The sequence below is a fragment of the Cyprinus carpio genome, chromosome B3 (assembly GCF_018340385.1).
Source record: "Cyprinus carpio isolate SPL01 chromosome B3, ASM1834038v1, whole genome shotgun sequence".
Classification (NCBI taxonomy): Eukaryota; Metazoa; Chordata; class Actinopteri; order Cypriniformes; family Cyprinidae; genus Cyprinus; species Cyprinus carpio.
Genome location: NC_056599.1, coordinates 26,438,649 through 26,466,266, shown reverse-complemented (window position 1 = coordinate 26,466,266; position 27,618 = coordinate 26,438,649). Strand labels below are relative to the sequence as shown.

Here is a 27,618-nt window from a genome sequence, read left to right as displayed (position 1 = left end):
CGCTTTTAATTGAGGCCTACAAGAAAGAGATCACCTGTTTATTTTCCAATGAGATAACTTATCCATTTTATTAATACATTGATTTGAATTTAAATTGTTTTATAAAATTACCTGTATTGTATTTTAACACTTCAGCTAAGTATAAATGTAATACTCTACAGCGTATAAAACCAACTAGCAACTGTAAGTGTACTGTAAATGTATCCTTAGTCTCCAAAAACTCAAAATACTGACATATTTACATATATATATATACAGTATGAGAAACAATATATTTAGACATTTGCTGCAAAATATATTGTTTCTATATAATGAACATCTTTAAATCAATAGGTTTATGTTTCTCCATTGATTTTAATTTATGTCATTCACAATGCTTCATGGGATTCAGCTCTGAACTGCTGTAGAGAAATTGGCTTTTGACCATAAAAAGCCATATTATTTAACTGTAAATTGGCTACTTTATAATAAAAAAAAAAAAAAAAAAAAAAAAGATTTTCTTTGATTATTTTCCTGGGAAACAAGGCCAAGAGATTGATAACAACATTATTTTGCAATGCAGTTTGACCACAATTATTAAATGTGTTTTCTGTGCTTCAAGAAGTAAAGAAGAATAGATAGGCCATACACATTTACTCTGTGGTGTCCACGCCTAAAGGTTGAAATACATTACACAATTTTTTTTTTTACCCAGAAGAATGCAAGGGAGAAAATAACATCAATATTTGCATATACTAGAGACTAAACAGGTCGCAGCTGGACACGTGAATGAGGAATAACAAACCTTCTCTCATGCTCTCGTGCCATCCATCTGCTGGAGAATTTCACATTAATGGAGTTTATTTATTTATAGCTCTAGAAGGTGAGCCTGTAGGATCCAATACTGTTTTATCAGAAGGGTGATAGTCTGAGTTCCAACCCACAGAAAACACATAACAATCACCAGAAAATTCCTCTGCATGTGTGTGTGTCCATAAATAATTGTATTATCTCATCTTCTTCAGTTTATCAATCCTTTAAATGAAATAAGGACATATTCTAGTGGTGGTTGAGTTGAAATATGAGTGACCTAAGGTGAAGGAGGATACAGCGCTCAGACTAAACTCATCTCCAGTGGGTACTACATCACAACAAAGTTTGAAAAACAGATCAATGGAATTCTAAGCCTTCGAGAAAGGAATGTGAGAAGGAAGCACAGTTTCTAATGCACTCTCTCTCTCTCTTGGCCTGTCAATCATAAAGAAGAACAACATAATTCAGTCGATGAACGTAATGTACTGAATGTAATGAATGTAATAGCCTTTTTTAATAGTGGGGCATGCTGCCACTGTGGAACCTGTCATTAAACAACCAGTAAAACTGTAAAATGATTATGTAACACAAAACAATTCCTTAAACAGCAAAAATGCCTCCCTCTGCCTCCCCTTTTTCAGTAATCTGAACATCTGAACATACGACTTTTAGAAAAAAGTAAGCATGATGGTCCACCACTAAACATAACCATACATTTTGGTGATAATTCAAATTAATTCATATTTTTTCATACGATCTGCTCATGCCTCAGTAACTGTTATGTTTAGGGGAAGGATTAAGGACAAGTCTTCATTCTGATTTTCTACATTTTTCTTTTACCTGAGATTGAGATGTTGGGGTATATGCATATTGTATAAAAGCATACAAAAAATGTGACTGTACACATTCATATTACAAATGATTGTACAAATTAGCCACCAATGATACAAAAAAGACAGAATTATGAGATAAAGTCACAATTACATTTTTAAAGATAAATAAAACAATTAAATATATAAAAATAAAAAGTTTTATTTTATGGTGGGAAAAGAATTGCAAGATGTAAACTAAAAAACTCAGAGAAAAAAGTAAGAAATGTCCAAACTCTTGCAACTCTGACTTTTCTTTCTCAGAATCATGAGGAAAATAATTCCAAATTTTAAGATGAAAAGTTCAATTTTTTTTCTTCTTTTCTCTGTGGTGGAAACGGGCTTCTATACTAAGAATATACGAGACAGATACTGAGATTCTGGGAGACTGATAGGCAGCTTTACAGCAACAAACCGGCTGTATCTCATGCTTCTGTCACATGGGAACCATCAAATTAGATCAAAGAGCCTGAGGTGATGTCAAGAAACCAGAGGCTTCTGCAATAAGAAGTCAATGTAGTCTCATGTGGGACAGCACATTGACACCTCCTCTCTTGCATGCCGTGCGACTAAAAATTTTAGAGTTTAGCCCTGAAAAATAGTAGAAAGGTAATTTTCAACCCTTGTTGGGTCTACTTCTCTGTGTTATTATGCTTCCTGGGGCCTTCATACTGTACAAATAAACACCATAGCAGTCGCTCACATAGGTTCCTCAGAGGTCTCTTGAGCTGTTTTAACCTTCTTCAGCCTTTTTTGTGTTTATATTATTGTTTATTTATAAGATAAGTCAATGGCATGCTCCCATTTTGTTCATGAAAAGGAATTTATAACTGTGAAAATGCAATACAACCCTTCGTAATCATAATACATTTGTAAGAAAACATAAAATAGGCTAAAAAGTTGGCAAGAGAGCAGAGCTTCTGGCAGTCAAGGAAATAAAATCTCACTATAATTCAAAGACAAAATAATCTCAGTGTCAGTTAAATAAAATATAACCTGTGAAAAAACTCACAGACAGGAAACCTGGTTCATGCGGCCTCAAGTGATTTTTGCACGGTTCGTTTCACTGGTGTAGGCCTAGAATTTTCTTTGCACTTCATATACGTCTTTTTTAATGGTCTTTAGAATTTCACTTTAATACCCTGCTATCTTGGGAAATATCTGATGAGTTTAATATTCCTGGCTCTATCTAAGAAAAAAAATACGTTGGTTCAGGCATCACAGTTAAATTTGTATCTCATTCTAGGTCAATTAGATATTTCATAACATCGAACCAAAACTCAAGTGTGTCCTCCTTTTAAGTGCTGTTAGTAAAAGCAGTTTTTATTTCATAAAAATATTAATAGTCCTCTTATTCACGATAACCAAACAGAATTCAAAACATCTGTCTTTTCATTTTCACAGCCGTCCTCAGATCGGTTAATGTAGGTTTGACCTGTGCTAATGTGTAGTTCTGTAGTGCCCCCTGCTGGTTTGAGGGTGTGCTGCATGTGCCATCAGTGGCCTCTAGAGGGAGTGCGTCACCTGTTGGAGGCACATGGGCATGCGCACTCGAACATAAATGGGTTGCTGCCTGCCTGTTGATGTTACCTAATGGATGTAAGTGTATACCTAAGTGTTTCAAATGTCCCTATATACTTTGTTGGGATTGTGGAGACGTGAAATACATGTTAGCCTACATAATAAGACTATAATATCATATATATAATAACACTGTCATGTTCAAACACACCAATGCATGACTAATAATACCCACACATGCCGCATATCTACTGACACTTGCTTCATAGAGCAGCAATTTCCATATAGCTCTTCCATATAAGCCCTCAGTGCTCTTAATAGAAAGCATTAATCAGTCTTTCATATAGGTGGATGCTATTCTTTTTTCTTTTTTTAATCTGAGAGTAATTTTTGCAACCAACAGATGTCACTATTCATAGCCTGCCCTGCAATAACAAACACACTTGAGGCCTCAAGTTACATGTCGTGGAGGATATGACTACTATGAAATCAGCTGTAACCATATATATCTGCACTTACACTTTATGGAAGAAAAAAAAATACATTTTGAAGAATGTGCTTATTGCTCTTTTCTAATTAGAAATGAGGGCTGGAACTTTTAAGCTTTGAAAATGTCACAAAAGCAGCATTAAATTATTAAAATAGTCTACCCTACTGTTCTGTTGTAAGCAGGAATGATAGGTTTTGACTGATTTGCTTGTTTGTTTATATTATTGAGGTCATTACTCCTTTAATGATATGGTCAGGAAAAACAAGGCTTCTTTTCTGTCATTTAATATAACTGTTATTCACTTAGGGTGAATTCGGGTAAATTGGGCCACTTTTCCCCATTGACATTTCCTGAGCTAACCTTGTTTAAAATCGATAACTCTCCTTAATTAGCCTCCATGGGCCATATTTGTCACAGGCCATTCACTGGGTTGAATGATCCGAGCTCTCTGATTTGTGATTTGTTTGCTCACAGCACTTTGGAATAGTCCCGTCAACCTTGTGAATCTAAATTTTCACACTAGTGCTAAATCACTCATCCTCCTCGGCGTAGTTCTTCCCTCATTAAAGAAGCAGTGACAGATTCTACAGACAGTGACCTCTTGGCATTTGAGCCGTCAAGACCACTGTTCGAGACTGTCTGCTGGTCAAAAATAAATATATTGGTCACTCTGAATTAAAAAGGTGAAAAGGCAGCAGGCTATCTAGAAGGTAGAAGATGGTTACTGCTAGTAATGTAAGGCTCAGAAGTAGTAGTAATAATAAAAGTGTTGGAGAAAAAAGTTTAGTGACTGGTCCCGGAGGACCAAAAGCACAAAATATGGTGGCAACAGTGACAACGAGACCACAGGAAGTGGTATTATACCAAAGTAACCACCTTCATACTAAAAGCAAACCACAGAGTGAGGAACACTGAAAACAGTGGGAGAAAAATACCTTTTAAACTTTGGGAAGGTCTTACTCTAGCACTATGAGACAGTAGCTATATTTAATTTACAAATCAGCAGATGCTGTCAGAATAATAGCTAACATTTATCGACATAATAAGAAATATGCTACATAAAGAAATACACGCGGAAAGAAAGCATGAGAGCAAACAGATATACACCCCCCCTTTTCACTGTGTTTTCGGAACCACCCTTCACAGGTAACCTCGGTCACGTGACCCGGACCGGGCTGCTCATGACGTCACGCCAGCTCAGCCTCGTTCTGGTCAGCTGATGCTCGCGACTGAGAGGATTCAGAGACGGCAGCACTCCATTTCAACCGTTTGAACTCGGTAAGTTACATTGTTCTTGCTTAAATAACCGTGTTCTCACTCAATAGCTGTTTTGAACCGTCCAGTGAGTTGTATTTGTAAGAGAAGAGCGTGTTTTCTTTTAGCTTTTCGGAATGCGCTGTTGAGTATTTACGTTATCTGAGATAACAACCTGTCGGCGATAATTAGCATTAGCGCTTTAACTCTCTGTTACTGCTGTTTACTTTTTCAAGTTCAAGTTCAAGTTTAAGTTTGAAACTTATAACTTCCATTTGTTACAATAAAACACTGAAGTGTATCAAGTGCCACTTTGCCCTACTATTTGTTTTCGCATTAGCTTGGGCTGACAGCTACACTTTTGTCCTCCGTCAGGCTAACCTAGTTATTAACGTTAAGCCGGTGTCTTCGTTTACCCCTTCTTCCAGCAAAACACGATTTTTCTTTTTTATTGTCGAAGTAATTTCCGCTAGGTGTTTAGTATAAAATACTCTGAAAAGAAGGGCTCAGAAAACTTTGACTGCTCACCATTTATCAAAGCAGCTTATATACTGCAAAAATAATCTCTGTGTGAATGGCATCTGTGTATGACATTATGCTGTGGAGGAAAAAGAGTGTAAAGTAAAAAAAAATAAATAAAATATAAGATAAAACTGAGTTAAATTATAAAAGCATTTTATTAAAGTAAAAAGTAATTAATAAATAATACACCTAACGTTAACTGCAGTAGAAGAAAAAAAACGTAATAATGAAGCGTAATAGACACTAAACGCTTTCCAAATAATATTTTACACATTTTTCACAGTATACATTGGGTTTTTATAAATGAAACTATATTGTTGCTGTTTAGTTCTTAGGACAGGGATTTTTTTGGGTGAGGATGATCAAATTTGGGGTGTCTAAAAGAACGAAAACCCTTGTTGTATGCTACGGTATTGTGCTGATAGGTTGGACGATTGTAGCTTCAACAGTTCCCTGGGTTTATGAGGTGATAATTCTATTCTATTCTATTCTATTCTATTCTATTCTATTTTATTCTATTCCAACTTTGGTTGAGTCAGCAGCACAGTTACTCAAAAGAAACCAGATTAGACGCCCCGCCACAGGAGTTCACATTATTAATATGATGTCTCATTGTAGGATCTGGTTTTGAAAGACCTTGCACTGGTCCACTGCGCTGATACCTGATGATGCTGGGACGGCTGTATGTAGTTGTACAGGAGAATGGAAAAAAGAGCAGGATACAGAGAGACCGCTGAAAGAGTATCTGCATCTTGATAATTCCCCAAGGTGCTGCATTATTCAGCACGTGTGGAATTACCCATGAAACAAAGACTACTTATGTCCCATTTTGACCACTTACAAGTTGTAAAATGGACCTAGCAAAAATATTAAATGGCTTAATTTGCTCTGTCGATTTTCATTGCGTCTTAACGTGCCACAAAGTGCCTCTGTGTTGGTAATGTCTAGTATGGACTCAGAGAGTCACATGGTGCAGCTTAATGTATAATCCGCTCGCTGTGAGTGGAGTCCACCGTACAATCATTCTTAATGAATAGTACACTTCTTTCAGTGAAGGACTGCTTTGAAGAATGGGCTGCAATTTACAATTCACTCCTTTGATTGGACCACATGCATTTCAGTGAGAAGATCAGGATTTGCTCTAGGAGAGCACATTCCATGCGGTTGTAGCGGTAGGTTCAGGGAAATCTAAGTTCATTGGGTTATTCTGTGTAATCGCTGAATGCTCCTGTGTGTTTTCCTCATTCTTCTGAGATGGCATGTGCTTATTCTCTCAGCTCTTTGGAGCATCACATGCCATGAGAATGGTGAAACAGCAAAGAAGCGTAAAAGTCGTTGCATGTCCTCTGGGCACAAGATTGTGGAATCTTTCCTAAGGCTTTTTACTGAATTGTATTATTGTTTATGAGCAGTCATTAGTTCAAGATAGTCTAGATGACAGTGCATAATGCTCTTGGTGTTATGAAATGAGGCATAAGCTTTGCCTTGAGTAGAAGTAGGGCTGTCCGATTACTCAGAATTTATTTGCAATTATGATTTTAGCTTTCGACGATTAAGAAAACAAGATAAAAGGGATATAATTATTATTATTGTGCCACATTCCATTTTTCTTGTATATTTCCTTTCCTTTACAGCAGTGTGATTTTGGGTTACCCTTAATGTTTATAAGGTGGTGCTAGTGCATTACAACATAGTTGGTCTTATTTTAGACTAATTAGATATATCTATCTCGCTATATATGTAATTACATTAAAATCTATGTTTTTTTAAGTTATATCATTTTAAATATATAACACTGTATAAAACAAAATATAATTGAGCAGCCCTAGTTTGCAGTTGGTTTTTCATAGCTGCTGATCCGTTATCTAAAACCAAGCTTCTTATACAATACTGTCAGATAATCAGTAAATATTAACCTTGAAGACAGAACATTCATATGATTCTCATGACTTGTAAACTATCAGCCATGTCCAGTGAAGCTCAGCTCACGGTCACAGAACATCTATCTGTGGTATTGTCATCTTGCTGGACTGTGAGCATAACAGAATTTGCACAGAATCAGTAAACAGATCAGAATTGTTGAGGGGAAAAATGCTGATGTGCTCTTTTAAGGGCTGCTTTTCTTTAATTTTGGTTGAAGTAAACTCTACATTCGCACAATCAGTGTGGTTTAACCACTGTGCTTGGTGTCAGACAAAAATATTACGCAATGTGAAACCTTTTGTATTTATATTATAAGCATTTGTGTTTTCTTCCTCTTCCCTCAGACATTCTCCCCTTAGTGCATTGGGTAGAGAGCAGTGCATTATGGGGGAGCTGTTTCGCAGTGAGGAGATGACTCTGGCCCAGCTCTTTCTCCAGTCTGAGTCCGCCTACTGCTGTGTCAGTGAGCTGGGGGAGATCGGCATGGTGCAGTTCAGAGATGTAAGTATAGGCCACGTCATAATTCACTGGTTATTAATTCCTGGAACATTCACTGTTCATTGTCAAACCCATTCAAAACAACAGAGGGTGGCACTTCATTCACAGTGACTCATGGCAGTAACATTGATGTCACTGTCAACAAATGTCAGCGTAACTGAAGAAATAAGCATCTAAACTTGAGTCTGCACTACTCAGTTTGACAGTTTTTGGTTATAAAAATGCCACTACCAGAAATGCTTCAGGGCCAGACATGTACAGTGGTGTTGTAATTCCTTCCTTGCTTTTAAATTCCCTGCAGTGTGAGACTAAGACCAGATGAGACTGAATTGGGGAAGATTTAAATGGCTATCAGATACACAAACATTATGACCTCATACAGGAAGTGATTTTGAAACATTGCTCAACCCTTGCTGAACCCTCATCTAGTTATTCACAGCCAACAGTGTTGTTTTTATTTCATGTTAATCCATTGATCCGTTGTGAATATGACTACTTTGCAGTTTCTCCTTACGCCCCTGGGTGTGAATGTGGCTTCCTTGTCTTTGAGAGAATGGTACTGTAATTGTATATTAATAAGTCAGTGATCTTTTCTTTTTCATTGAATTGCAGTTGAACCCCGATGTGAACGTTTTCCAGAGGAAGTTTGTGAATGAAGTCCGTCGGTGTGAGGAGATGGACCGCAAACTAAGTGAGTTATTGAGTTAGCACTGCTGACGTAGTGAGCTGAAAATCACTGCTGACACAGCATCATGAGTTCTTGTTAAATTCAGTGGAAAGATGTTCAAGAACACGTTGCTTCTCTCATTTACTGCTTTCTCTGCTTGATCATGTTTTTTTTCTTGTCTTTTCAAGGATTTGTTGAGAAGGAAATCAAAAAGGCTAACATAGCTGTTGTAGACACAGGGGAGAACCCAGAGGTCCCTTTTCCACGAGACATGATTGATTTGGAGGTATAAAAACTTCATGGACAACACAAAATAAGAACCCATAATTAAAATCGCCTAGTTTAGAAACATTGACAGCTGCCTAGAGAGGCACTGTATCAAGGGATGATGAAAAGTTTGTTCCTAAATTCTGAGGCAGCATTGTATCCTTTACTGAGAAGGCAAGTCATAAAACATTGTGACGATCACAGTGCTAAAACACAGAGATGGTGCATGAGGAGAGAAGTTGCTGATTACAAATATTTGTAAGTCATTTGGATAAAAGCGTCTGCTAAATGATTAAATGTAAAATATTCTTATGTCATTCAATACTGAAAATTTTGATTGGAGTAGTTCATTAGGTTTAAACATATTGAATTATATGTAATCAATGTTCTTTTAAACCTTGTATTCATTAAAGCATCCTGAACGAAAAATATTAAGCACAGCATTGATAATAACAGAAAATGAGCAGCAAATCAGCATATTAGAATGATATTTTAAGTATCATGTGATAATGAAGACTGGAGTAATGCTGAAAACTCAGCTTTGCATCACAGAATAAAAAAAGTTTTGAATGCATTTAATGAGTTGTGTCCTTCTTTTAGGCCACCTTTGAAAAGCTGGAGAATGAGCTGAAGGAGATCAACACCAACCAGGAAGCCCTGAAGAAGAACTTCCTGGAGCTGACTGAGCTTAAGCACATCCTCAGACGTACACAGCAGTTCTTTGATGAGGTCTGTAATACCTCATCTCTTACAAAACCTTAAGCCTTTAGAGTTTCCTGTGGTATTTCCTGAGGCATTTTACACGGTACATGATGGGCGGCAGGCTTTGCTTGCGATCTTGCAGTCATAGTTGTCTTCTTCCATTTAACACACTCTTGAGAGGCGGTGTGAAATGTGCCTGTGCAGCCACAACAATATCTGCTGCTGCTTCAGCTTAAGCAAAAATATGCTGCATCTGAACGGGGCGATTACTGTTGTATTGTTGATTTAAGTGATGGCTAATGAAGCCATAAAATACTGCAATAAACCTCTCCTCAATGTTGTTCTTTGACCAAGTAAAAGCTAAATACTATTTCATTGGTTGTGAGTAAAATCACCTTGGATTGGTCAGTGGCATGTAACATTTAAGAAAGCTTGCAGAAACTGTATTTTTCTGCTTAACTTTACTGTGGTGACACTTTCTGTGTTGTTTTTCGTGTTACCAGGTTCCACTTCTCTTCCATTTAGCCTGAACTGGGAACTCGCTGTTCCCCTTTACCGTGTAAAATGGCCATTACTCACAAATGCCATACAGTGGTTGTATTTGAATACAAACCATCAGATCACAATAATTAACACCATTCAGTAGTCAAATAAACAAACACTCTAACACAAACAGAGGAACCATGTTTTTCCCCATGTCTGTGATAATATTCAAGCTGACAAAGACAGATGCATGTCTAACAGATTGAAAGGCCATTCTCTGAATTCCTGGTCACATCTCAGCCGCTGGTGATGATGATGTCACACTGCCCTTCCCAAGACCAGTTCTGCAAGGTGTTCGTCTCCCTATTCACACGTTTCTTGAACCCGTAAAAAAAAATGCTCAGCCTTTTGTGCCCATGATCATTAGCTACTACCAGGGTGTTTCTTTTCTGTCTTTCAGCCTGTTGGAGCTCTTTGACCATACATTTCTGTGCTTCCTGGACACTGCTCTGAACTTTAACATTTTATTGTGAAATATTTTGTTTACAAGTTATAAAAGATTATTTGAGATAAAGCAGTTAAGTTGTTAGCTCTCTTGTAATCATTCACTTTACACTTCCACTAACTTGGGCTCTCTCACAGACTGGTGGTGGGTGGTGTGAGGCTGGTGTGGCTCAGTGGTTAAAAAAACAACCAAACAAACAATAAAAAAAAACGGTGGTTTCAAACTATTCTAGGACCAATCCCTGTGCTACAATCCCAGTGCCCTTGAGTTAGGCACATCACCATGGTTTTCCTTGGAATAACATGTATTGTGATTTACTTTGGGTAAAAGTTGTCCGCTGATAGAGTATTATTAAATATCAAGATTTGCTCTAATAAATCCTCTAAATAAATCAATTTTTTTAAAACAGTAATTTCATTGAAAAATTAAGTTAAACATACATTTGTCTTATTTATGTAATATGAAAGAAGTACTGTACCTTAACATGCAGAGCTTTGAACTATTACAACATCTATTAAGATTAAGTTGATGCCTTAATTTACCTTTGCCCTCTTGTATGTAAAGGGCCCTTGATTTGTTAGAAAACAATTTCCTGAAACAATATTATCAACACTACAATGAACTTTGATCCAAAATCAGATTATTTTTACAGAAAGAGATAAATAAATCAAATTATTGTTCTCTTTTCCTTTTTGTTAGATGGAAGACCCTGCACTTTTGGAAGAGTCGTCAACTCTACTGGATCCGAATGAGGTTGGACGTGCCGCTCCTCTTAGGCTTGGGTGAGTATGTCAGTGGGTTCGATCTCTGTCTTACTAAGCTATGTTATGGATAGCTAAAACACGGATGCTTCATATATGGAAATTACAGTACTGCCTGAACTCATGCTTTTGAAATGCTTTCAGTGTATAATTTTTCCTCACAAATTTGCATCTCTTGATGGTCACTATCACTGAAGCAGGCCTGCTTGAACACAAGAAATTCAGTTCCTCTGTATGTGTGTATGCTTGGATGAAACTTGGATGTTAATGGGGATTGCACACTTCCTGATCTCTGTTTCTGATCTGCCTGTCTATTTTTTTTTCTTTGCCAAAGCTCTAGCAGAATGCAGAACAGTTATTTTAAATGTCTCTAAATGTAAGGGTATATGTGGATAGTATCAAATTTTCAAATGTTTCGTTGGTAGTAATATGGTCACATTGTTCTTGATTGAGTAAAAATCACAGTACAGAGGGAGAGGTAGCTTTTAAAAAGGTTTATGCTAGTAAAACTGAACTGAAGTAATAAAAAGGGATTTAACACACATTTTTATGTAACTGCCGCTAATGCCAGCGGGTTTGTCATGGATCTGTGATCAGTAATCCTGGTATGCTTTTAATACTTGAAAACAAGAGATGAAAATAAAGAGGAATGAGGAAAAAAAAGCACCACCAGAGTAGTTAAGAGATGAAAATAAAGAGGAATGAGGACATATCTTCATATAATATAGTTTTTCGATATAAGATGCAGATCAGTTATTAGATGGGGGTCGAACCATGACACAGTGGCCAGATGGTAGAGTAATAGTGCAAATTACTGACATTATTCACTCACCTTTGATGCTGGTTGCAGGTTTGTTGCAGGGGTGATTGGCAGAGAAAGGATTCCCACCTTCGAGAGGATGCTGTGGAGAGTTTGTCGTGGAAATGTCTTCTTGCGACAGGCAGACATCGAGGACCCACTTGAGGACCCTGCCACAGTCAGTTTCCCCTGTGAAAAATAAAAAGAAATAACTTTGAGATAACTTTTCAAGATATAATTTGGATTATTAACTGTATATTTAACAGGAGCTTCCTCTTATGTTGTTTTTTTTTTCCTTTTTCCAGGGAGACCATGTGCACAAGTCTGTGTTCATCATTTTCTTTCAGGGAGACCAACTGAAAAACAGAGTCAAGAAGATTTGTGAAGGGTACGAGAGCATTACTGCCCAGTTTCAATACAGAGTGACCAAAACAAAAGAAAATAGTTTGAGATTTTGAAAACATTACATTGTTTTCTGATTTTGTAGACTTTGGGTTGGTAAAAAAAATATTGTTTTTGAAAGAAGATGCTTATGCTCACCAGGGCTGCATTTATTTATTTAAAATACAGGATAGTAATCTTGTGAAATATTATTACAGTTTAAAATATATTTCAATATATTTTTAAAAAGCCAAAATTTAAACATTTCTTATTTTAGCAATGTTCGAAATAGTTAGTGCATATTTTTGTGGAAACCATGATGCATTTTTCAGGATTCAAAAGAAGAGCATTTATTTGAAATGGAAATCTTTTGTAAAAATTTTATTTGTCACTTTTGATCAGTATTATGTAGTCTTGCTGAATAAAGGTATTAATTTCTTAAAAAAAAAAAAAAAATCTTGCTCTCCCAAACCTTTGATAGTGTATTTTGATAGTGTTTTTGATAGTGTAGTGTGTATTTGACACATTCTTGAAATTAATATATTCCATATTCATATATTTTACCAATATTTTTATGTTAGCTTTCGGGCATCTCTGTACCCCTGTCCTGAGACCCCTCAAGAGAGGAAGGAAATGGCAGCTGGAGTCCACACTCGAATTGATGATCTCCAGATGGTAAGACATAAGTGCAATATGTGCACATACACATTCTCTCACAAAGACTTAATTTTGCTTATGAGCAAAGATCATATACCTCTCTTTTATTTCTTTAAACAAAATAAGTGCATGTAGATACAGTCTTTAAGTTACTATTTTTCTTGTATGAGGTGAGTTAAATCTTAGGTATGTGTCCAGACCTAATCTAGTTCTGTTAGGACTGTTCTCTTTGTTGCTTTGCTCACTCTGTCCACAAATCTGAATCAGTTTTCAAATCATGCCACACTGTTTGCACTGTCATTTTACAAATGATGAAATCTGATCTGCTTATTCAAACGTTACCACCAATATCTGGTCCATCTGCATCAGTTGCTATAGTAACAATGTAAGCACCGACACAATGTTAAGACCACCTGTTTGCAGTCTGAACAAAAGTCGATATGTCCCCATCTGTGTGTGTTTCTTTTCGAGCGGTATGTGAAAGAACAGTCCTCAGTCTGATCAGAGGTTCTTACATCAGAGATTATAAAATGATGATCACAAAATCCGTTTGAAAAACAAAGCGTCGTTGTTTACAGAGTGCCTTAAAGATTTAAACAGGAAAGCAAACAAACTCATGAATGCATGCTGCTGGTTTTGTATTGATATAACTGAATATGATTTGACAGTACATCAATTGATGCCATTCGCTTCATAAACTCCAGCTCAAGTGGCGTAATGGAATTACATAACATAATGAGTGTGATCAGATACAGATTCGATTAGAGCAGGGTGGATCAGTAAAATAAATAATTAAACAATAAATTACAAGTAAATGTTAAAAAACACTGTGCTCTGACTGTGTCCTATAAACTACATATGCATTTGATTTGGCAGTGCTTTTAATCATAGCAGCTTGCATGATACTATAAACAGAGCCTAAATATTTCCTGTTGCCCACATAAGTGAAATTTTGATCCATTTTTGTTCTTATGTCAATAAGATTATTTCACATTTCACAGTTTGTGCAGATCACTGTGTCACTATAATATGAGAGTGCATGGCTATTTAATTAAATGTATTTATTTAAAATTTATTTTAATTCATGTTGAACAGATTTTTTGGGGGCTTTTGGCGCCCCCTGCGGGTGTGTGTATCACTTTAAAAACCTCTGGATTAGACTTCAGGTCTCAAACTCTGCACAGCTCTGTGTGTGTCTGTTTCTCATTTTCTTCTCTGTTTTTCTTTTTTATTCTCTCTCTTGAGCTGAGATTTAACTAACAGACGTACAGTAAAGTGCAGGTTGATTTGACTGAATTATCCACTGGCTGTATCTGTCGGTTTGTACGGCTGAGGGACTCTCCCTCAGTGAGTCATTAGAGGCTACTAGTAGGCGTAATGGGGGACTGCTTGGATGGTGCTTCAGCTCTGGGTCTTTGAGAGAATCTCTCATTGTACCTACCTTATTTGGGAAGGAAAACCTTGGGTGAGTGTGTCCTCACTCATTAACATAGTACCCATAGCTTCCCACCCACACAGATGCCCACACAGTTTAGACCTTCAGCACATGGCAGGGCAGTTTATCACCGCTGTTTAGATTTATTCAGTGTCTGCACAGTGGCACGTACAAGTTTCTGCATCATGCCATTTTTCTACACTCGCTGACAGTGATATCACATACAGTACAGCCAGTCAGAATTTGTTCTTTAATAAATCTTATTTAGGGTTGTGCCATATTTACAGTAATTTATATACAGTAAATTCAATGGATTGTACTGTTGTTTAACAACATACAGTTGTTCAGCTTATTAAATGTCTTTTTGAAATAAACTTTCAGTAGACAAAAACTCCATAAAATGACATGGTCTAGGACCTTTACAGTGCGTTCTGTTGTAAAGACTGTAAATCTGTCCCTTACAGCCTCATTTTCATCTGTGTTAAATTCAAAATACCCGATTAAGGTCTACAGAGAGCTATATGGAGCAAGATTTTGGGCTGTTGTAGGCAAGCCTACCCTCAAAACATGACAACATCGAAATCTATCAACAAAAATCTGAAATGAAACTCTTGTTGTCATTGCATCACAACCAGTTACAACTGTAAGGTGCTTTTCACAGCGGCTGTCTCATACTGAGAGTTCCTGTCTGTGCATATCCACATACTGAGGGAGTTTGTTCTTCATGTTTGCCAGACTTATTCGCTGATTCTCTCTTATCCCACACCCTCTGAAAACCCACATGCATATCCGTTTGCTCTCTGACTATTCAAAAGAAATGAAGGAACATATCCAAGCACAAGAGTGCTGACAGGGCCGGGACTGAGTGTGCGCTCAAGTTCCATGTCACTGACTCACTTCGAGCTATTAACGGGCCTGTTTGCCCCTGAGGTGAGAGAGAATGGTCACTATGCACGTGTGTGTGTGTGTGTGTGTGCGTGTGTGTGTGTGTGTGTGCCTGTCAGGCAGGAATCGTTAATGTCCCTGTGATCCTCTCACAGATTTGGAGAGAATTTGGTACCCTTTAGTATAGCACATATGCCATGTTTGTGTTTCTGTTGCTGTTTGAGCAAGATGGAAGCTCTTTGGGACACAGTATTAAGGATTACATAAATCCCTGAGTGGGCGAGCTTGCCTGATTTGTCAGCGCGGGTGAGTCTCCATATGTTTCCAGCGTGGGTGAGCATGTGGGATATTCTAGCGTGGGCGAGTGTTCTGATTTTAGAGTGGGGGGCTGCATATGTCCCACCCATGTGAGCGAGAATGCGCACTTGGACGTTAATGTAGCCACTCTATCTGTCTAACATGCCAACCAGATACTGCTTCCCTGGCCACTCCTGAATGATTGAGAAATCCACCTTACTTAAATAGAAGTTATATTGGCTACGTTCACACAACCAATGTTTGGGATTCAACAAACATATTTACCAAATAGCTGAAGTTGAGCACCTATTTGTCGCTATTCTTGCAATAGCTCTGTATAACACCTGCAACTATTGCGACTACAGTGTGGTAGCATTGGCTAAATACTTCAGATTTATTTTTTTTGTTCCATGCAAAAAACAAATGTCTCTTTTGATGGTTTCACACAAAGATTTACAAGCTCATGAGCAAAGGAACGATTTGAATCAGTTATCATTACTGAACTCCAAATGTTTTTTTTGGCATGATTCAAACTAAACGGAGAACCGTTTCAATGTGTGTAATTCACTTAACATCAGTCATACAGAAGATACATTCACAACAGTTTTTTTCTGAAAAATATTCAGACATTTATAGGATATTGAACATTACCGTGTTTCCATGTCAGACTTGACACTAAACTGCAGTCTGCTCAGAGTCAGGCCTCTCAGGTTGCTCTTTCAGCTCTAATTGTGACTATATCACCTCACTTATTCAGTGATCTCATGTTTCCTGTTTTGAACCCTCCTCTTCCTCTCTGCTGTGTGTTCCAGGTGCTGAATCAGACGGAGGATCACAGGCAGCGTGTTTTGCAGGCGGCTGCTAAGACTGTCCGAGTATGGTTCATCAAGGTCCGGAAGATGAAAGCCATTTATCACACTCTGAACCTCTGCAACATCGATGTCACTCAGAAGTGTCTGATCGCTGAGATTTGGTGCCCTGTGTCCGATCTAGACTCCATTCAGTTTGCCCTGCGTCGGGGAACGGTGAGGACACACACACTTGCATACACTTATATTGATTGATGTTTCTGTAAACCTACTAAGGTCTTAAGGCAGAGGAGGTTGGTACAGTGTCTCATTCTTCAGGCTGCTACCTACCGTAATTGAATCCAGCAAATCAAATTATAAAAAAAAAAAAATTACAAATTACATAACTTTTTCCTCTTTATAATGACATTTACTCTCTAATGAGCACATCACTGATAAAGTGATTTATTGTCATAAGTGTGATATCTGATCTCAAATTAACATCTTAAATGTTACATTTGGCCTGTCATTGTCATTTGAACTCTAATAAGGGCTCTACTAAAGATATATTTAGGCTAATTTGAGAAATAATATAGACATATTAGAACTGTTGTAGTTAATAGATACTTTAAAGACCCTGGCTTGATGGTGGTTGTTGACATACATTATATCCTATTAAAACAGAATATTGTTATGGGGCGATACAATGTTGTGGGACACTGTCGTGGGACATATTTTATAGCCAGTAGGCTTTAGTTCATGTAATAGCAATGAACCACAATTTGCTGCTTGCTAGTGCCAGTTTGTTATATCAGAGGGGAGGTCATTCTTATTCGTAAAGCATTTAATTGGGGATAAAATGGATTAGTTCCTGAGTGCATGATGAGGGCTAAATACTTTTGGCCTTTGTTCCCTGAAGAGAGGTAGAGTACATTATAAATGCATAAATATAATAACTTTGTCAGTTTTTTGAAATAAAAACTTCAGTGTTAACTCTTGTGACTTTTCTTGGGCCGTCCTGTCAAAGTAAGAAAAGACATTCAACTCATTCAGTATAAAAATTTTACTAATATCAGCACATTAATCTGTTTGCTGCCTTTCTTTAAAAACATTATCGTATCTGCAAAATCCAATATCAGTCGACCTTTAATTCGTATATGTGACCCTGGATTGATGTATGGTTTGTTAGGATAGGACAATATTTGGCCAAGATACAGCTATTTGAAAATCTGGAATCTGAGGGTGCAAAAAAATCAAAATACTGAAAAAATCGCCTTAAAGTGGTCCAAATGAAGCTCTTAGCAAAGCATATTACTAATCAAAAATTAAGATTTGATATATTTATGGTTGGAATTTTACAAAATATCTTCATGGAACATGATCTTTACTTAATATCCTAATGATTTTTGGCATAAAAGAAAAATCGATAACTTTGACCCATACAATGTGTTTTTTTTTTTTTTTTTTTTTTTGGCTATTGCTAAAAATATGTCCCAGCGACTTAAGACTGGTTTCTGTGGTCCAGGGACACATGTATGGATATACCTGTATTAGTACTTAAAACATTTTCAATACATACTATATGTATCTCTTGAATAAAACACGTCTTGAGTTACATATCAGTTACATTTGTGCAAGTATTAAAAGAAATACATCCATACATCTTACATTTGATTTAATAGAGTCCTGATGTAAGCTGGGGCTTTATTTTTCCCATTTCATTGGGGCTGTATTTAGTCCATTTTACATTGGCATGTTATACCACATATATTACCACCACACACGTGTTGTCTCTAAGGAGTAGCCGATTTGTTCTTGTCATCACATACAATGACTCACACTTTGTAAACATGTCTTTAGCTTCTATTATACCAGGACACACAGACACATGCACACAGGGGACTGAGTGTTAGGACGGAATGCCCAGATGCTTTTGCATTGAGTCATGAGACCCCTCAGATCAAAGTTTGAATTTTCCTGTGGTGTAGAGCAGCTGAAACCTGATCCCCTTCTCACAGCACCACAAGTGGACTGTGTCCATCACTTCTGCTGGTGAGAAAACTGATAAAACGATGGATGAGATCCATTCCCTCAGTTTTCATAATGTTTTTGCTTTTTTTCCCTCTCAGTAGAAAATGTTTTTTTTTTTTTCTGATTTTCGTTAATTTACATGAATTAAATTGGAAAATACATAACGAAAAAGTCTGATTATGTAATTAAAAGATATTTATTTTGTGTTTTTATTGCATACTAGTATACAGTGCCTTCATTTAATAGCCACTGAGTAATAATGATTGTTTGTCAGTGCTTTAGCACAGCAATCTGAATTTTGACTAAACACATGAACCAAACTTGTATAAGCATGTTCTCCACTATGTTATGACAGATATTAGAGAGCGGTTTGTTTGCGTAGTATTTATTTTCTGATTTATTACACAGGAATTGGTTAGTCTCTGGATGATATAGTGCGTGCTGAAGGTCACTGGTGATGGATTCTAGATTCTTATAGCTTATTCACAGCAGATGGTGTGATGCCTCTGTGAAGTCTGGGATGTCACACCTTACTACAGGACAGTGAGGGCAGAGCGGGTGTAATACCAGTAATCCCTGTGGTGAGAGGTTGTAGTGTAAGGGTCAGAGGTCACTGCAGTGTTAACCTTGTAATAGTCACACCGTAAGAGGATTACCTGCTCACACAAATTCGCCTTCTGTTCTTCTGTGTCTGCCTCTCAGTCTTTATAGAGTTAAAACGGGTTATGCATTCTTTATATAATGCTGGACTCACAGCCAGCAACCTACAGATGGATACTTACTGCCAATTTGTAAATCCATGTAAAGCATTGTTTGGTAACAAAAAAGCGGCTTCCGTCTGAACTTAAACTAGAAATGTAATAGTGTTAAGTCCATGTAGGCAGTGTGTTGAAATGTGAAGGATTGCGCTTGCGTGCTAGTTCAAAGGCTGTCCTTACACATGGCATTCTTCCTCATGCCTTATTTAACTAGCAGCTATTAATATCAGCTGTCTTACAGATTGCCTCCATACGCGCTTACATGCTGTGGACTCAATGCTCAAGTTCAGTTCACAATATGCAGCATCTGTTTAAAATTTAAGCAAACAAGTGACAAGTGATAAATGAGCATTTACATAAACACAATGTACAGTTGCAATGTAGAGGCATGCATACAACTGTGTCACTGTTTACTGGGAAGCAAACTGGAGCATTTCTATTCATGCATGAATGTTTGTGTTAAATTCCGCTCCATTTCACACAGGAGAGAAGTGGATCCACTGTTCCCTCCATCCTAAACCGAATGCAGACCAAACAGACCCCACCCACCTACAACAAAACCAATAAGTTCACCTCTGGCTTTCAGAGCATCGTAGATGCCTACGGCATCAGCAACTACCGGGAAATCAACCCAGGTAACCCTGACCTTTAATAGTTTTGTCCCAAACTCCTCTGCAGTGATTAAAATGAGCTACAGATCCTGTTGTGCTACCTTTTTATTTATTTATTTATTTACTTCCTTTTTGTGGGTGTCTCAACATCATCTTTGTGCTCCTATGTTCAGCTCCATACACCATCATCACCTTCCCCTTCCTGTTTGCGGTCATGTTTGGCGATCTGGGTCATGGTATACTCATGACCTGCGCTGCACTTTATTTGGTGCTGCGAGAGAGCCGATTAATTGCCCAGAAAAACGACAATGAGGTATCCATTCTCCCACCCATTTATCCAACCATCTCATAATTATTGTTTTATCATTTTGTTCAAATCAAATATTCATGTCATGTAGCTTTATTTATGTATAGATCCTGAATACAGAAAATATTGATCCTAATTGTTTTTTTAACTTGTGTTATTCAGCATGAAAATTAAAGTTTTGAAGTGAAGAAGTTTAGTTTAATACTTATAAGATTAATAGTTTTCTGTTAATAAAACAACATGGTCTGAAAATGTACAGTTTAGGCATAAATTATAGCTTTTACTCAGAAAATGGAAAGAAAAAAAAAAGGTAAGGAACTGTATTAATATTGGCCGTACTTGCCTCGATAGTATTTGGTAAAGAGATGCAATTTAACAAACATTATATTAAATGTACTTTCTTTTTAATAATTCTACATTTATTTGGTCATTTTTGGGCTACTACAAATCACAGTGTGCTTTGGTCTTTTTCTCTAGATGTTTAGCATGGTTTTTGCGGGCCGTTACATTATTCTCCTGATGGGAATATTTTCAGTGTATACTGGGATTATCTACAATGACTGTTTCTCCAAATCTATCAATGTCTTTGGCTCGGGCTGGAGTGTCAGGCCCATGTTTGGAGAGAGAGGAGGCAACTGGACGTAAGTTGTTCATTCCAAACCATTGATTTTACATTGATCTTGCTCTAAAGGTTCATTGTTGTTTTTCATGGCCCTCAGAAAATTTAGCTCTCATAATCAGCCACTTGTTTGAATTGATCATTCAGATCAGATCGTCATGTGTGGCCATTAAGTCATTATTGTTTTTAACACTGATTTATCATTAACTCATTCAGGCCTGCGACACTGAAGGATAACCATGTATTACAGCTGGACCCTGCTGTGCCTAAAGTGTTTAATGGACCCTATCCAATTGGCATTGACCCAGTAAGCGCCTAGTAAAAACATCTAAACAGTTCTGTGGCAAAGATTGTCTAACTTCAGCCTCCTTAAGAGCTTTCCTTTCTCCTCCTACAGATCTGGAACATTGCCACCAATAAGCTGAACTTTCTGAACTCCTTCAAGATGAAGATGTCGATAATTCTAGGAGTCATCCACATGACATTTGGAGTTACTCTCAGTCTTTTCAATCACCTGTACGCACTTGTCTGTTGTTACTCTAAATAGATCTGTATCAGCATTTAATGCTAATTTAAGTCTATTTGTCAACATGTGAAGTACTTCAAAAAACCTCTGAACATCTACCTGGGGTTTATTCCTGAGATCATCTTCATGGTCAGCCTTTTTGGCTACCTGGTGCTGCTCATTTTTTACAAGTGGTTGGTATATGATGCTGTGAGCTCAAAAGAAGCCCCCAGTCTTCTAATAACCTTCATCAACATGTGCCTCTTCAGTTACAACGATCCCACCAACAAGCCATTTTACACTGGACAGGTACGCACACCAATATCGTGTGAATTCATCAGGATATGTGGCAAATGAGACAACTTGACACTTAAAACTAATGTTTCTCTCTTTTTCTCTGTCTCTGTAGGTTGTAATTCAGTGTCTGCTAGTTATTATAGCTCTCGCCTGTGTACCGTGTATGCTTATAGTAAAGACGCTAGTAATGCGCAGGCAGTACCTCTGGAGAAGACATCTGGTAAGGACCTGTTTGAAACACAACATCAGAGATTCCTACATGTTTAGTTTTTAAGTTTTTTATTTTTAGACAGTGTTTTTTGTTTTTATCTTGTAATTTGATCATTGCTACATCAGTAGTGAAAATCTTCAGAATATTCATTAATTTCCACATGGATGTCTCTTATAGTCAATTTACACTTCTAGTTTGGGTTCAGTAGGGTATTTAAATATTTTTGAAATTAGTCTCTTATGCTTATGAATGGCCCAATAACAGAAATATTGAAAAGATTATATAATTACTAAAAACAACATATATATATATAAATATATATATATATATATATATATATATATATATATATATATATAAACCTAGATTATTATATAATAGAAAATCTAAAAACCATAATGTTTTTTATTGGTTAGAAAGTGTGGAAACCATGATAACCTAGATTATTATATAATGGCTCATCTAAAATGTTTACTTTACTTGTACACACAACCATGACTGCATGATTGCTGCAGGGAACGCAAAACTTTGGGGGAATCCGTGTGGGTAACGGCCCCACAGAGGATGAAGCTGAGATCATCCAACATGACCAGCTCTCCCAAAACTTTGAAGAAGAATCGCCTGAGGTGAGGGAATTCCCTTTTTTTTTTTAATCTGTCTGTCTGTTTTTCTCTTAACTAGCCTATAGAATAACTAATAATTTTATTAATTAAATACTTTACCCATCCTTGTTTATTTTCATTTTACAAAGATGCTTTAGTTTGTGAACTCTAACAATAGTCTTTCTGTAGCCAGAGAATGACATGTGTTCTGCCAACCCATTTATCTGGATATTTGTTTGGGTCAGGTTTTTTGATCTTACACTCCATGTGATGTCATCTGTTGATCCTGAGAATAACTTAACGCTTTATCATAAGAATATTTAAAGTCTTTATAGTAGTCTATGTGATACTTGTGTCCACCCACACGGTGACAAGTCACACCCAGGTACCAAAAACGGCCACAGTTGGCAGTGGGGTCGCTCGCCTGCAGTGGGCATTCCATTCTGTGACTCACTGGATCTGGGCTCTGCATACCAGTGATGGTCTAAACTGGGGCAGCCCCTTTTTTATAGCACCGTCTGTCCCCCCAACCACTGTATCCCATGACAACCAGCCTCCAAACACTAAACAAACACCCACCTGGCTAGCTGGGTTTCTCTACACTGGAAATAAAATGGAGGCAGATAACCTGCATTATTTTGAGGGTTTGAGATGCAGTCTTTTCAGTGCATCAGTGCCAAATAATCTTCCTCCTCCTATTCCAAACAGACCTGCCAGTAGCAGCCATTAAAGACAGTTTACTGGAGACTGAAGTCAAATCCCTGGGATTGTTTATCTCTCTCATTTTGGCGTTTTAGTGACCCTATAAAGTATTTGGTCACTGAAGCTGCACTTAAAAATGTATCAGTTGACAAAAACCATGTGGCATCTGCAAACAAATGATGCTAGACTTCGTAAATAGCATACATTTCCTCAGCTATTTTTGTATTACTTTCAAGCAGCTGGTCTAACTGATTTTTAGTAGACATAATAGGCTACATTCACACTGCAAGCCTTAGTGTTCAGTTCAACAACAACTATATGAACAGTGTTGCCAGGTTCTCACAACAAAATCCGATCAATTGCTTCTCAAAACCAGTCCAAAACTAGCCCAATCACGTTCTGGGGAAGTGGGGGGTAGATATCGCATAAATGGGGTCGCCAAACCCAGAGAGTTGAAAAACAACCCACGGCAACAGTGGAAAAGTAGCCCAATTCTGCTGGAAAACTGTGGATTTGCCAACACTTGCGCAGTGCACCATTGTACGAAAGTAAACACAGAGAACATAAAGTAAGCAATTATGCGTTTATTTATAGTGTGTTCTGCTGCAGAAGCCAGCTAAATTATGCACAGGCAATATGAAAAATAAAGACAAAAACTGAATTTTAAAACTTATGATATGAGCCACCATGTTTTGCTTGTATATAGAGTTCTCACTGTAATACATTTGAGTTCTGACACATCACTGTACATAAACTGACTACCTTTCGCAACTGTCTTGATAGCTATGTGTATGTAAAATCTTTGAAGTATCTCCCATGAGTTTAGAATCACAGAATCGAGTGATGTGAAGGTCGCTGGAATTCAGATGTGACTGTTCAGACTGCTGTCGCATTGGGAAACATCTGACCTATATCAGATTTAGTTCCACATGTAGAAGTGGCACAAATCGGAATTGCAAAGATCAGATTCCATGTGGTTTGTGCTGTTCATAACGTAATGAGAAAAACAGATCACAGAGTCACATGTGAGCAAAAAAAAAATCTGATTTGGGCCAGTTGGCCTGCAGTGTGCACGTAGCCATAGAGTCAGCCCCCCGCAGTTTCACAAAGGTGTCCTAGCAGGTGTAGTTAGTCACATCACAGCACTCTTTTGACAAACAGAAAATGTCCAAACTGTTGTCCAAATCATGTCTGTTTCAAACCTAACAAATCTTTTATGAATTGTTTTAATTACTGTGCAGTGCTTGTTTAAATAAATGCCTCTTGCTTTGTTGTATTTTGTTTAATTAGTCATTCATGCATTTGTAGGTGTGGCTTAAGTGTCTGAATACTTTTGGGGGCCACTACCTTTAGTTATGACTGACAGTAAATGTGTTGGTCATTTTCTGTAAACCAAAGTGTATTTGTCCTCTCACTAGCTCTTCATCAGATTCTAACTCTGTCTTTAACCCTGTGTGTCTGTCTGTGCATGTGTCTGATTACCTTTCAAGCAGTCAGAGGAGGAAGTGGTAAGAGCAGACAGCCTTCTCGACTCTGTGTAGATGTTGTTTACATTTGTGTTTGTGTTTGTGTGTATGTGTGCCATCACCCCATACAGTCCTCTTGCTCTGCGGCTTGTGTGTGTGTTCCTGCAGGCTTCGGTGTTGGGTGGTCTCCTGTAGTTGGTGTTCGATCCTTTTCCAGTACATCTAGATAGATACTTTTCTAGACACTCATTTTCCTTTGTTTTAGCCGCCATCATTACATGGGAATGATCCAGTGAGCCGTGCTGTGATTAGGATATATATCACATCAAATGATGCTGATGATCTGAAAGGCCCCGCGCTGTGATTTTGTTCTCATGCCCGTGAGATTCAGGGCTGCTAATCATGCTGTGATTGAGCTGGTAGTGGGATTAGATTTTTGTATTTTCATCAGTCTGAACAGCTCTTATTGCTCTCTTTCTCTCTCTCTCTTTAGTTTAATTTTGCTGATGTTGCAGTGCATCAAGCCATTCACACCATAGAATACTGCTTAGGCTGCATCTCAAATACTGCCTCTTATCTACGGCTTTGGGCGCTGAGTCTGGCCCATGCACGTAAGTAATCCACACACGCATACTCCCATTTATTGTATTGAAAATATATGGAAATTTGATTATGCTCAGTTCTACTTTGTAGAACCATCATGAATGATTTGAAAATGTAAATGTAACTAATTTGAAACTGTGCAAATGTCAGTACTGAATGATTTGAAAATGTAAATGTAACTAATTTGAAACTGTGCAAATGTCAGTACATGTTTATCCTCTCACTATGCAATTTGTAATCGTTTACAAGCTATTTCTCAAGTGTTTCTGTTTTCTTCCAGAGCTCTCTGAGGTCTTGTGGTCAATGGTGATGCACATGGGTCTGGCTTCTAGGAATTTTGGTGGATTCTTTGCGCTGTCAATCATCTTTGCCTTCTTTGCTACACTGACGGTGTTTATTCTGTTGATCATGGAAGGGCTGTCTGCCTTCCTTCATGCTCTCAGATTGCATTGGTAAGGGCACACACACAATGCTTGCCTTTTATAAATTAAAACAGTTGAACAGTTTCAAGAGCAGATGTCGCTTCCTATCAATGGCTACATACACACTGCTAGTCTCGCAAAATACAGTTGTATTGACTATTCTGAGTGCTTAATGTTATTCTTTACACTCAAAATTTGTGAGAAACGGCACTCACTTCCTGAAAAGATGGTATCTAGATTTTTATCAGAACTATGTACAAAACCAAACAAAAAAATGTTATGTGGAGCTAGACAATAAATTTTATTTTATTTTATTTCATTTCAATCCACTGACCTTGTTTCTCCACTTATTTCTTTACTGTAGGGTGGAGTTCCAGAATAAATTCTACACTGGACAGGGCTTCAAGTTCATGCCTTTTACTTTTGACAGCATTCTGGAGGGCAAGTTTGAAGACTAAACCACACCCACATTTTCTCCCTCCCAACTGCCACACCTCCAAACCACAGGAGCCCATCAGATTGCTTGTGAGATTTCATGATTCTTGTGAACACTGTGACTTTGTAAGGCTCTAAATTTCTCAGGTGGTCTAGATCAGGACATAAATGGAATAATTTACAAGCAGGTAAACTAGATGTAAATAGTTGAAGCTCATAATAATCTGAGCTAGAACTGCATAATATATTTGCTATGATTTCGTAACTCTTCAATTCTTGCAGCAATATATATTGATATGTAATAATACAAACTCAAGCGGTGTTGCCATACAGCACAGGAGTAGGAACAACATGTTTTTCTCATTAAAGCCTCATAAATTTGTACTCCTCAATCAAGGCAAAATATCATTACAGGTTCCCTCCCATTATAGCATAGGTGGAGTTTTTGTCTATATGTTTTCCAGTCTCTTAAATTATTAGAGTTTGTTTTTTTTATGTATCTTTTATCCTTTATGTTGACACATTTATATAATAGTTCTAATGCAAAGGGACCTCATTACAAATGCAGCAAAGAAAGCTTCACGTTATGGCATTTCACAAGCTTCTGCCGAGAGGATATCCTCATCAAGCATATCGGAGTACTAGATGCAGATAATCCCCCAGATTTATTGCAGATCTTTGCATTCCTTTGGAAAATGTTAGTAAAGAGTAATTATATTTTAGTTGGCCTTGAACTGTGTTGCTGTTTTGTGTGTGTGTGTTTTGCTATTGCGATTTAAATGCAAATACACATCTAAACTGTTAATCTCATGAATCTGCTGTGGTGCCCAGTTCTGGGTTTTTGATTGTTGTTTATAAATGAGTTTACAATGTGAACATACATTGGCTCCTGAAAATAATGTGTTGGTTTGATAGATGTCACTGGGAGTCTTGGAGAAAAAAACTAAACCAAGTAAAAGCAGTAAGTGAAGCTTAATGATTATGTCTTGTTTGTCAATAAAGAGTAAAGAGTGGATCTGAACTCATAATTCTGTTTTTTTTTTTTTTTTTTTCTCATACATGTGAGAAAATATCTGTTAATAAATCATGTCTGTACATGTATAATACAATTAAAGCATTATTTATTATTAATTATTAAGAAGCATTAATAATAATATATAGCATAATTATTACTTTTAATAAACATGAAATGATTAAATAATATTTCTGTTTTCTTAAGTGTTATTGCTGTTGTTTCACATTAGCCATGCTGATATTTGGAATGACATCACTCGTACTTTTTTAAAGAACCAAGCTTTAAAGTTTCCCCTTTGCCATCTTAAAAATAAGCAAACATTTAACTTTCAAAAAAGGAAAAAAAAAAAATTCCTGTCAAAATCACATCAACTCTGCTTCCACTCCACAACACTCACATACTTTGGTCTGGAGCTTTGCAAATGTCACTGGAGCCATACAAATAGAAATGTCTTAACCCTGTTGAACTAAATATCAACACGTTAGGAACATGTTATTGTGCTGTATTGTAATGGTGTTTCCAGTAATGCAGCGTGGCT

General features: G+C 37.3%; 1 protein-coding gene across 7 annotated transcripts; it reads left to right on the top strand.

Annotated features, from left to right (window-relative positions):
- Positions 1-4,815: 4,815 nt before the first annotated feature.
- atp6v0a1a (ATPase H+ transporting V0 subunit a1a) lies at positions 4,816-27,093 on the top strand. 7 transcript variants are annotated; one of them, XM_042720477.1, is made up of 23 exons: positions 4,816-4,950; positions 7,716-7,872; positions 8,482-8,560; positions 8,725-8,822; positions 9,404-9,532; positions 10,250-10,339; positions 11,193-11,275; positions 12,105-12,231; positions 12,359-12,441; positions 13,016-13,109; positions 16,521-16,733; positions 19,770-19,920; positions 20,070-20,209; positions 20,681-20,844; positions 21,039-21,129; positions 21,220-21,338; positions 21,420-21,636; positions 21,737-21,844; positions 22,351-22,461; positions 24,633-24,647; positions 25,099-25,216; positions 25,489-25,660; positions 25,995-27,093. In XM_042720477.1, exons 2-23 carry the CDS (start codon positions 7,756-7,758, stop codon positions 26,086-26,088), a joined length of 2,613 nt encoding a protein of 870 aa, XP_042576411.1. In that variant the 5' UTR covers positions 4,816-4,950; positions 7,716-7,755; the 3' UTR covers positions 26,089-27,093. The 7 variants fall into 7 exon arrangements, with proteins under 7 accessions (XP_042576411.1, XP_042576409.1, XP_042576414.1 ...); XM_042720475.1 differs by having other exon boundaries at positions 24,630-24,647; XM_042720476.1 differs by lacking the exon at positions 4,816-4,950 and adding an exon at positions 6,467-6,620 and having other exon boundaries at positions 24,630-24,647.
- The last annotated feature ends 525 nt before the right edge of the window (positions 27,094-27,618 follow it).

Excerpts from the sequence above, each read along its gene's own strand:
- atp6v0a1a (XM_042720475.1), top strand. The coding sequence starts at position 7,756 with ATGGGGGAGCTGTTTCGCAGTGAGGAGATGACTCTGGCCCAGCTCTTT. Across the intron at positions 11,276-12,104 it reads GCCGCTCCTCTTAGGCTTGG|GTTTGTTGCAGGGGTGATTG; the intron begins GTGAGTATGTCA and ends TGCTGGTTGCAG. Across the intron at positions 16,734-19,769 it reads TTGCCCTGCGTCGGGGAACG|GAGAGAAGTGGATCCACTGT; the intron begins GTGAGGACACAC and ends CATTTCACACAG.